Genomic DNA, 12,559 nt, shown 5'->3' on the forward strand with positions numbered 1-12,559 from the left:
AAAATTTATTATTTTTAAACATTCTTTTTTGTTTTTAATTATTTTCTTCCCTCCAGCCTCTCCCCTACTCATTAAGAATGCAAGCAATATATGAATCATACATGTAAAATTATGTAAAACATAGTTCCACATTAGCCATGTTCTAGGATTTTATAGAATCATTGATCTGTTGCTGGGAAGGACCTCATAAGCCATCTAACTTCACTCCATCCCAAGTAATAGCTTTTTAAAATATTAAAGGACAACTGTCATGTCCCTCTAAGTTTTCTCATCTCAAAAGATTTTAAATGTTACCTCCAGAGGTGGTTTTGAGGCATTTCACCATCTTGACACCCTCCTCAAATTGTATACCAATTTGTCCAATTCCTTACTGAAATGTGTATCATCTAAAAATGAAGATAATACTCTAAGTGTGCTCTTACCATTGTTATACCCTTATATCCTATACTTAAATTGATTTAGCCTAAGATTGATCTGGCCTTGGGGGCACCTATGTCAGACTGTTGTCTTATATTGTTTGTAGTCAATTAAATCCCTAGATATTTTTTAGCAGAACTCCAGATTTCAAAATTGCCACTTAAGCCAGATCTCTATAATTGTGCATATAATGAATTTTTCCCTACATGCATAAATGTATATCTTGCCTTTATTAAATTTTTGTTTCTGACTGTTGCCCTAGTATTCTACTCCAGAATATTGATTCTGCCATTCAGCATATTAGGCCAATCCTTCCACCTCTATTAAATTTGTCTTCTGTTTCATCAAATCAATGATGCAAACTATGAATAGGCCAATGGCACACCACTCAAGAGCTGCCTCCAGGTTCCCATTACATGATATTAACATATCATGGTTACATTTATTCAGCAGTCTGTGAATCTAACAGTAATACGACACCATCCGAATTTCTTTGATCCACATAAATACAATTAGAAATTTTGCCAAATAACTTGTTAAAATTCAGCTGTTTTCTGCCTATGATTTTCCCTCGATCTACTAATCTAATAAATAGAAATACAGTTTTCTTAATGTTGCTTTGTGATGGTGACTTCTTTCCTTTCTAAGTACTCAAATACAATCTGTTTAATAATCCATCCTGGAATTTTTCTGGGGATCTAGGTCAAATTTGCTGGTCTGTAGTTTTCAAAATTCAGAAGTTTTTTGTCCCTCCTTATGAAAATTACTACATTTCCCTGTCTCTAGTCTTCTGACATCTCTCCTGTTTTCCATAGTTTATCTGAGATTACCAACAGCACCTCAGAAATCTCATCTTCATTCTTTCAGGACCTTGAGACAGTTCATCTGGGCCAGGGGATCTGAACTGATTTAAAGCAGCTAAATATCACCTTACTATCTCCTTAAATTTCATAGATCTTCATTTTACCTTAACCATGTTTTGTCTAACCTTTCCAATTAAAGATCATACTTTCTGAGGAAAAGATGAAACAAAATAGATTCATCTGCCCCAAACAGTGAGCATATTCCTTCTTTTAAATTATGTTTTCTTCAAAGATAACTTTGAATAGCCTTTGCATTTTTCTTACTCTTTTCTGCAAAACTCAGATTATTCTCCACTTCCTAACATAATTCTTGGTGCCTTTTTTAAATTTGACCTCATTAAATAGCTTTCTGTACAACCTCATTGGTGTCTTCTGTTGTCACCTCTTACCTCCTTTCAGTCTCTAGCTCTCAATCAGTCAATGAGCATTTTTTAGCCACAAGCCCTGTGTACTAAGTGCTATAAGGATACAAAGAAAGGGGGATGGGGGGACCCACCCAGTCTCTCCCTTAAGGAGTTCATAGTCTAATGAGGGAGACAACATGAAAATGACTTTGTACAAACAAGATATAAATAGGATAATGTAGTGAATGTACTAATCTTTTCTGTGGACTTCCTGAAATCTGCCTCCCTAAAGTCAAAAGTATAGGCCTGATGACGTTTAGCTTTTCTTTCTTTCTCCACTACGAAGTCTAAGAACATAATGACTTTCTCCCAAAGTTCCTATCTTTTTCTTTTCCACCAAGTTTTCCCTTGTGGCTCATAATTAAATGCCATAGATTCAGAAACCAAATTCCCATTAACTCTTTAACATTCCAAGAGGTGATACTGCCAACAAGGCAAATCAAGAATGCATCAGATATTGTGTTCTTAAGCAGGCTGAGGTTTCCAGCATATTTTAAACTTTATCCTAATAAGCTGTCTTTATAAAGAGCTGTTAGTAACCTAACAAATGCTTCAAGAATGAGTAACATCATACTCTTCAGCAGCAAGATTTAAACCAATTGAACTAACTGGATGCCAATAAAATTTAAGCCCAAACTCTAGTGGGTTTCTCTGGGTTTTCTCAGAAGCTTTTTGAGACATCAGCTGGTAGTTTATCCCCACCATCACCACTACTAAATGAGATGGTTGCTAGACTAAAAGAGGATGTTTTCTTTTTCTCTGGATATAAATAATAGGAGATCTCAATCATCAGTGTCAAAAGCCGAGGTCATATGCATTTATGGCACTATCATAGCACCCAGAAATTAGCTTCAGAAACCCCTCAGTGTGTTCAGTGGTAGAGGCTCCCAGAGTAAACAATGTCCATCCTTGTCACTGTCCCAATCAATTGCAATGGGAATTCCACACACCTAGAATTACACTCAGTTGTCCACAATACATTCCCTCTATGTTTTTAATATGCATGGCCTTCTTAAATTGAATATTTGTATTACATATAATAATTATGTATAATATTTCAAGATATTTTTAACTTTTTCCTCCTGGAATAAGAATGAATGTTGAAATTGTCTTCTTGGGGGCAGCTAAGTGGTGCAGTGGATAAAGCACCAGCCCTGGATTCAGGAGGAACTGAGTTCAAATCTGGCCTTGGACACTTGACACTTACTAGCTGTGTGACCCTGGGCAAGTCACTTAACCCTCATTGCCCCACAAGAAAGAAAGAAAGAAAGAAAGAAAGAAAGAAAGAAAGAAAGAAAGAAAGAAAGAAAGAAAGAAAGAAAGAAAGAAAGAAAGAAATTTTTTTCTTAGGAAAAAGTCAGTTGGGAAATGATTATCTAAATATTTAAAAGAAATAGCTAGGTTTTTGAGTAACATGCCAGGCATTTATAGTGTTATAAGCAAACTGTATTGGACAGTATTTCTGAAGCCTTGGAAATTAATTTGATTATTATTTGATGTTCAAAACAAGTGTGCTTTCTCCAATACCACAAAGATTACACACCTCATTTGCTATGAAAAGGCAGTGGCCATCTGCTAAGACACTCTATAATGAGAACTCCCAATACGTCAGTTTCAGATCAGGATTTTTAATGGGAACTAAAAAAGGGTATTTTCTTCACTGATTCAGTTGTTTTCAAGAAAATTAGAGTGTTGTTCAGTGATATTTCAGTGTTCAATTTCAATCCTTCTCACTTCTTCCTTCCCAGAAAAATTGTAAGACCTTTCAAAATACCTTTTTTTGAAGTGCTTAATTGTGCTTGCTACCATACATTAGAAATACTGACTGCTGTATACCAGGGTATTGCCAGACTTTTACTGAAATGCATTTTATCACTTCTTAATGTGATTTATTTGCCTTGTGTTTAGAATATTGCATGGTAAAGTTTATTTTGTGCATATTATATTTTTTTATTTTACTAATATAATACAAGCCATATCTCAATGACCCCTGTACATTTTTCATGCTGTCTTACTCCCAATGGCCTCTGTGCATGTAAGTAACCCGTCAAGTGACTATGCCTCTTTATTTGCTTCTTGCTATTTCCTTTTAATAACTCCTTTCGTTATCAGCTAGCAGCACAGAAACTTTAAAAGTTCTGTCTTTAGGTGCTCTCCTTGTATTCCTTGTATCTCTTATGTACTTAAAAGTCCTTTTTCATTTGTTTTGAAACCCTATAACCATGTAGTGATTTCATTTAGACCAGAGCAAAACCTTCTATTGCTGCTAGTGTGTATGGTCAGGGCACCAGTATATACCATATCTGTTTATTTGTTGGTATCTAACACATTTGTGCATATGTGTGTATGTGTTTTTGTGTGGTTTTTAAATGACCCATTGAAGAGAGGATAGAACCAGAGTAAACCTAAAAGTAAAAGGACTGGTTTAACCCATTCAGAAAACCTGGCAATTTTTTTTTCATTATAATTGGCTCAATTAAATAGTTTTAAATATTTTACACTTGATAACTTAGAACTTGAGAGTTAGCAGAAACCTTAGAGATTGTCTAGTTCACCCTATTAATTTCCAAAGAAGTGAAGTCAATTAGCCAGTACTGTACATAGAATGGATCATTACAGGGGCTGAAATTAGAATCAAGCTGTCCTGACTTCTGATCCTCCCACTCAACTTCTCAGCCTTCAAAGCCAGCTCTTTGATCTGTCAATATATTTCTTTCACAGTCCTGCTTTTTCTTGAGTGAAAACTCCTTAAAACCACCAAAACAGCACCTTAACCCCTCCAGCTTCTTCATGCTCCCCCCCAAAAAATATTGCTAGACAGCTTCATAACAGAGGAAACCTCCTTCATTTTCAGGGGTTTTATGCAGATAGCATCATAAACATGTGAAACTTCGTTTTAAAACACAAGACTTCAAAAACTCCCTTATCATCTTCCAAGTACAGTGTTATTAGAAAAAACGCCTAAACACTGATTATCATGAACTAATACTCTTAAACTATTCAGGGTTTTTTTTCTGTTTTCAAACATCATGAACACCAAGTTTGAGGTTCCCACTAAATCGCATTGCAGCTTCCGACAGCGTGCATTCCAAAGTATTTTACTTTAAGGTAGATGATACCTGGGTTTTAGAGGTAGACCTAATATTAGAATTGTAATCCAGGTCTGTATTTGGCAATGTGATTTTTACTAAATAGAACCTTTTCTGTATAATCAGCTCTATTATCCTTCATTCCTTTCTTATTCCTTCTAATTCTGTTAAAATAGTAATAGCAGCTCAAAAATACAGTGCTTATGCAGAATCCAGATTGTATTAAAGAAATATTTAAACTCTCTCCTTGGTGCATTTTGGGCACTGTCAGGGTTGCAGAAGGTATTATAGAAAACATAGAACCTAATGAAATCTAAAAATGTCATCAAAAAAATTTTTTTAATAATAAAATAAAAATTTCATCAGTATTTTCAAACAGATGTAGGAATTAGAATTATTTTAATTCTAACAATAGTGGCTATCCCTTTTATAAATTGATGATTTAAAATTGGTTTCACAAGAGAAAAAAAAGTTTTCAAAAAAGATCTTAAAAGAAGTATTTCTTTCAAAATGTACTAAAGACAGAACTTCCAGTTTGCAAAACTTTCTAGGCTCAGTTTGTTTTGGCCTTCAGTCTGTTTCCACATGACTGAATTTAATTCAATTTAAAATGCCTATTATATTGAAATGGTTGCCACTATTTTTTCATATGAACATAGAAGGATAAAATAATGGCATCCAGGAGAAGCATCTTACTCCTTTCATATTTGAGGTCCTTTATGCTAAGTAGTTAACATACAGAAGTTTAACCAGATCATCATAAACATTTTTTTAACTTGCCATATTACACCTATAAATTGTAATTGTGAAATGCACGTGATAAAGGTCTAGAATTTAATACTAGCACAGCATTTCTCTTGAATTTAAGAGTAAACCCTGCATGCTATCATCTTTATAGTTTTAAAGCAGTATGTTGAAGATTGATTCTCCATTTTTCATCATGCTCTAGAAAGAATATTTTCTAAAGGAGACATTTTACTACTTTTAGTTAACATTAGATGTTCTGATATTGTATTCATGTTGGCTACTCTCTGTAGGGTTTTTTTCTTTATAGTATTGCTCATTTTCTACCATTGCGAAAATCTGAACAGCATGTAGTTTTGGATGAATTTGTGTCATTTGATGATTATTGCATGGAGAAACATGCAAGACTTTCAAAGAAACCAATTTCTCTGCATGTATTTAACATCTCTTTGGATGTCAGTGATTTTAAGGTGCATTTTCATAGACCTCAAAATGAACGTTTTCCCTGTAAGAGTTAAATGGCTCTTTTAAAAAATTCTGAGTACATCATATAAATATATTTATTGATATATTTAGATATATCTGAATATAATTTGTTTCTGTTTTTTAAAAAAAAACTCATCACTCCTGTAATATTGCCAGTAAAATAGCAGTTTCTATATGAAGCTTACAGGAATTCTTTTAGCTCAATAATTTTTTTCACAAATTTTTGCATTTTAGTGTTTGATCAATTAGATCTCGTTACATATGAAGAAGTAGTAAAACTGCCAGCATTTAAAAGGAAAACACTCGTCTTACTAGGTAAGTTTGATTATTAATTGACCTAATTTTAATGATCAAAACTCTCTTGATTTTTTTGAGTTGGTATATGTCAATATCCCCTTTTTGTTTTATGAAATAGGTGCACATGGTGTTGGAAGAAGACATATAAAAAACACACTCATTACAAAACACCCAGACAGATTTGCATACCCTATTCCACGTAAGTAATTCTCTGTCTCCTCTAATGTTGTGTACAAACTCTTCACTATCCTTTTTCAAACCACATCTGACCTCTTTTGGTTGTTTTTCAAGACTACAAATTGTCTGTGTTTTATTCAAAATGTATAACGTGATACCTCAGAGTACTTAGATGGCAGGAATGGCTTTATTTTTTGTCAAAGCAAGAGGAAAAACAGACAAAGAAAACTGTTTCCCCAGGTTCTCATACATAGGGTCCTAAGAAGTCTTCCCAGAGTAGTGTCAGAGCCACATCCTACCACAGAGACACACACTGTGCTTTCTGTTTCTGCCTATACAGGTGGGTCCCTTTTATGTAAATCATATAGAAACAGTCATTGTCTTCATTAACATCAGTTGTAACAATTACACTTTTAAGAAGTCCATATTCTTCTTACCACTTCTAGTGACCTCTAAACAGCCTGGTGTACTTGGCCTCTATTTGTTTTGTAACAGATAAGCGGCTCTTTTCTAGGAAGGGGGAGTATAATCTCTGTAAGGGGCTAAAATTCTAGCTATACCATCTAAAATCTAATGAGTGGTCACCAATAAATTATAAGCTTTAGCAAGAGTATTTAAGTGTTTAAGTATTTATTACAGAGCATTAGGATCAGAGAGAAAGGTAAAAATCTAACTATTTCTAAGAGACCCTATCATCCGACCCACCATGGCGAGGTCAGGAACCAAAAGAGACAGAACTCCTCCGCCAGCTTCCACTTCCTACTTTGTGTCCTCCTCCCAGGAGGCTCTTCAAGTTGATTGGCTGGTAGCCTAAGGACCTTGACCACATGGCGTTGCTCTCAGAGGCCTTCTCCTCGTGGCGGAGCTTTGATACAGTAAGTCTCCAGCAGGTGGCGTCATTCCAATCAATACATCTCTGAGGAAGAAGCAATAGCTTTTCCTCCCAGAAAAGAGGAAAATGTGTACCCACAAGGATTAAGTGAGAGATCATCCAGAAAAGGTTAGAGGAAGAAAAAGATGAGTAGTGATGACTGGATGATAGCCTCCTGAAGGATACATTAGCATAGTTGGTAACAGGAGAGGTTTGCAGTCTTCCTGAGGCATAGATCTAGGACATGACAGAAAATCTTCTAACACTCATCAGAGCACATGAATAGTAGCTTTTTGGTAATTTATGTGTGTATAATGAGACTGCCAGAAGGAATCTAGAAAGCATTGCTGAAGATTACAAACTCTGGGACAAAACTGAAGATTTAGAAGCTTCAAAAGAGAGAGAAGCATATTGGGGAGGTGAGGAGCTGGTTAAAAAGATGGTGTCTGAAAATCAGATTTGGATTCTGGACGGACCATGTCTTAAGTGTATAGGAATGACAAGTTCCTGGCCAGGGAAGGAGATTGATTACTTTACAAATTTGGCTGCAGCTATTCAAATGAATTCAAAAGTGCTTTAAACTGAAAAGGAAGGGGGAAAGAGGGAAATCAAGAGTAGTTACAATGCAGAAAAAAAGATTAGTATGCCCACAGATTCACAGCGACAAAATCCAAGAATGAAGACTGCAATAAAACCCACAGCCTATAGCTGTAACTAGCATTTGTATTGTGCTTTAAGGTTTGCAGAGCACTTTACTTATATTATCTCTTTAATGCTCACAACAACCCCATGGGGTAAGTGCTATCATCATCCCCATTCTACATATGAGAAATGAAATGAAGCTGACAAATTAAGAGATTTGCCTAGGTTCACACAGCTAGTAAGTGTCTGAGGCAGGATTTGAACACTGGTCTTCCTGACTCCAATCCTAACACTATCCACTATACCACCTACCTGCCTCAGATTTCTACACAAATTGACAAAGTGTCAGCATGCAATGTGAACTACTTGGTTCTGAAAGGGTTGACCTTATTCAAAATAAACAGGGTATTAAAAGAGTAGTGTCATTGTATATTATTGTATATTAAGAAGATATACTCATGTGAGGAATTCCAGGACTCAGTTGGGAAGCTTGGAGGCTTGAAGATCAGTAAAGGCCAAAAAAGAAGCAATACTGTCATGGTCTGCCACAGACCATCTAGACACAAAAAGGAAATAGATAAGTGGCAAATGGCTCGCAAACCCAGCAGTGAAGGAGAATGCAGGAGATTTGGGTTATTTCAACCTTCAATATCTACCCAAAGTAGAGCAAACAATAAATGACATGGGGCTTAATGACAATTTCCTTGTTCAAAAGCACAGAAAGAAGCATCTGTTCTGCACATGAGTCTCACTTAAAAGGTTTCTAGGGTAAAAATGAAGGAATCTTAGGTGGACCATTCCACTGAATTATTTGGGGGGAAGGGGAAGACAAAGTCTGACAAGTACTCTAAAATTTAGAAGAATAGATTTCCAAGAGTTCAGGGAAAGGATACATACCAGTTGATAGACTAAAATTCTGAGAGAATCTGCCTGACGCTGATGGAAAGATCTTAAAAATGAAATTTTGAAAGCACAAATAGAAACAATTCTGATGAAAGAGTACAGAGGAAGTGGTCTAAAGACACCATTGTGGATGCTCAGGGAACTCATCAGCCAACTTAGATTTTTTAAACTTATACAGAACATAGAAACAAAGTCAGGTAACAGGAGATGAATATATGTGGCACAGACATGAATCTGTCAGAAATACTGTCAAGTATGAAGGCTCAGAATGAACTACGATTGAGAAAATCTAGAGACAACTGAAGAGATGAAATTTTTGTCTATGTAGTGGAAAAGAGGAGGCTCTAAGAATGGGGCAGGCCTACCTATGGTAAATAGAACGATAATTATCAGATGATCCCTTGTTTTCTCTGCCAAGGACAAGGTTCTTGGCACTGGAAAGGGCAGAAGCTATTACCAAAGAAATAATAAGACTAATAATAATAAGAAAGCACAACTACCTCCCTTGATGAGTTAATTCTATTAAGCCCATGTAAACTAGGATATTGAAAAATCTGGCAATTGTAATTAGGCAGTTACCATCAGCAGTCTTTCAAAAATCATGGAGAGGTGCCACATGACTGGAGTGGGACATATATTCACTGGGAAAAAAGGAAAAGAATGGAGACTACAAATTATCAAATTGTGGGCTTGATTTTTATTCCCTGCAAAATTCTAGAATGTATTATAAAGAAATGGTTAGTTTCATTGAGAATAGGTCGTAGCTCACATGACCAAGAAGGAAGACTAGACATTTTCTCTGATCTTCACAGCCTGTCAGACTTCTCCAAAACAGAAATTATGTGACAAAGATGAAGCAACTTCAGCTGTCTCCATAGTCTGGGATACCAGGCACCCAAAAGAAGTTTAAGACTCAATGAATTAAAACCTAACTGTTGCTCAATCAGCTCACTCTCCCATCTTCCTTCACACTGCCAACAGCAAAACTATCAGCCACCCAACCCTTAGGCTTGCCAAAAAAAAAAAAAAAAACCCTCCCCCCACCCCTTTCCAGTGCCCTGGAGATCTAAGCTCCACACTGCAGAAATAATCAATAGAATACTACCACAGTATTCTGTGCTGCAAAAGATCTCCTCAGGAGAGCAGAGGAACAAAGAAAAAGGGAGAGGATGTGCCTGGGTTTGAAATAGAACTCAACCCCATACCTTGACCCCCTTTCATTCCCAAGAGCCTCAAAGATCCAAACTTCAGTGGCCCGGGCTGCAACAGTACCAGCACAGCAGCACTCTGCCAGGGCCAGGGAACTGAGGAACAGAAGGAAAAGGTCAGGGCACCATGTAAGGGAACTTTGTGGAACGCTACCAAGCCAGTTGGAGCAGAGACCTAGACTGGTGAATTACCCAGTGTAGGAGGAGATCTCAGGGGGAAACAGACCAAAAAGGAAAATATAAACAGCAGAAGGAAATATGGCCTCCATATCTAGTAAATGAGCCCAGGTATCTGTCAAATACTGCAAAACAACAGAAAATTACTCAACACCTGATGAGACAGAAAATCCTATGGATTTTGAGGAGAACATAGAAACACAACACATTATTCTTGAGTGGTTTAAGAGAAGTGAGAATTTTGAAAGCAGAGTTTTTGGCCTACACAGCAGAAATGATTGGCAGACTAAAAGAACTTGAATCTGTGATGGCGAGTTTCACCAAAGAAATTAGAGGACAACTTATCAGGGAAGCAAACACATAGCAGTGAAGGACAATCTAGGAGAGAAGCTACAAGCAATAACATTAAAAGAAAACATATTATCTATACAAGCAAAACAAATTATTCTAAAATTAAGGATGCATAGAGACAACCTAAGGATTATAAATCTTCCAGAAGAACAAGACACATAAAAAACTGAATAATATAATGCAAAAAATAATACAAGAAAACTACCAGAACTTCTGAGCACAGAAAAGAAAGTGCCAACTAAAAGAATCTATAGAGCACACTTCCTTCCATTTAAACATATAGTATTAAAAGCTATTTGTCTGGGGCAGCTAGGTGGCGCAGTGGATAGAGCACCGGCCCTAGAGTCAGGAGTACCTGAGTTCAAATCCGGCCTCAGACACCTAACATTTACTAGCTGTGTGACCCTGGGCAAGTCACTTAACCCCAATTGCCTCACTAAAAAAAAAGCTATTTGTCTACAAAACTGAAAATTTAAACCAGTCTCAGAAAAGGAAAATGAACAAACCATAAAGAAATTCCCAAAGAAAATTATCCTAAGGCCAAACAAATTTAGATGTTAATTATATCAAACATTAAAAGAACAATTGGTTTTAATAAATTGTTTGCAAAAGTGAGAAAAAAGTGATGCTATCAACATGTAAACCAGAGAGAAAAAGGAAACTAGAGACCAATATCTTTATTGATGTAAAATATTGAATAAAATGTTAGCAAAGAGACTACAATAACATGTTGAAGAGATTGTCCGCTATGCTCCATTTGGATTTATATTAGGAATTCATGATTGGTTCTATATTAGGAAAGATGTATTCACTACTTTAAGAGGAGATCCAACCCAGAGTAGATGATCAGGTTCCCCCAGATGCCTCTGTTTTGAATGACATGATGTTGATTGCATCAAACCCCAAGACATTGCAAAGTCTCCTGGAAGAGATCTGTAATCACTCAAAGGAATTTGGTCTGCCCATCCACATAGGAAAAACCAAGCAGATAAGAAATATCTGTTACCCAGATTTCAATATGTAGACACTTTATAGAATTGCCCAAAAGTTTGTATATTTGGGACAAATTGTATATATGGACAATGAGCTGGGCACAGGGTTGAAAAGAAGAGTAGGCCAGAATGCTTTCAGTAATTTGAGAAAACTTTCTACTGACCTCAACTTTCCCATAGTATCAAAGGACCATTTTTTTTTTCCAATATAAACATTGTCGCTGTATGGTAGTATCTGGAGTACCACTGCCTCTGAGGAACTTAGAGATCTTTAAGTATCATACCTACAACAATGGAAAACTGCATGGTGGGTGTGAATAGGATGTAACAGATAACAAAGGAACTCCGAAAAGGAACAGGAGTAAAAGATGTCATCAAAGAATTGGATGACAGAAAGAGAAGATAAGCTGGTCACGTGGTGAGAGGGAAGGCTGTCAGGTAGACAGCCACGGTGCTCCATGGTACCCTCCAGAATTTGGAGAAAAGTGAGGAAGGCTTGGAGAACATTGAATGGCACCTCATGTGTAAACTTTTGAAAAGCAATGACAGTGCTAGACCAGGATAGATACATTGCATTCTGAAAACTCCCAAATAGATAAAACCACAGATTCATTTGTGTACTGATAAAATTATAAGGGGTGAGGGGGATGGACACAGGGGAATCAATGCAGTTAGAATTAAAAGGGAAACAGTTAATTAGGAGAAAGTCATCTTATGGGTAGATATCCAAGATATATGGAGCAGCTAGATGGATGCAGTGGGTAGAGTGCTTGGCCTGGAGGCAGGAGGACCTTAATTCAAAATGGGCCTCTGACACTTACTAGCTGTGTAATCTGGGTGAGTCACTTAACCCTGTGTGCCTCAGTTTCCTTATCTGTAAAATGAGCTGGAGAAGAAATGAAAAAACACTACAGTATCTTTGTCAAGAAAACCCCAGA

The 12,559-nt window shown here is 36.5% G+C and overlaps 1 protein-coding gene across 1 annotated transcript in view; it reads left to right on the top strand.

Annotated features, from left to right (window-relative positions):
* Positions 1-12,559, top strand: part of CASK (calcium/calmodulin dependent serine protein kinase) — a 440,529-nt gene that overhangs the window by 403,359 nt on the left and 24,611 nt on the right. The window contains 2 exon segments of the mRNA XM_043998513.1: positions 6,238-6,318; positions 6,419-6,499. Of these exon segments, the coding sequence (XP_043854448.1) occupies positions 6,238-6,318; positions 6,419-6,499 (162 nt within the window).

Source organism: Dromiciops gliroides, chromosome 3, assembly GCF_019393635.1.
Source record: "Dromiciops gliroides isolate mDroGli1 chromosome 3, mDroGli1.pri, whole genome shotgun sequence".
NCBI classification, from domain to species: Eukaryota; Metazoa; Chordata; class Mammalia; order Microbiotheria; family Microbiotheriidae; genus Dromiciops; species Dromiciops gliroides.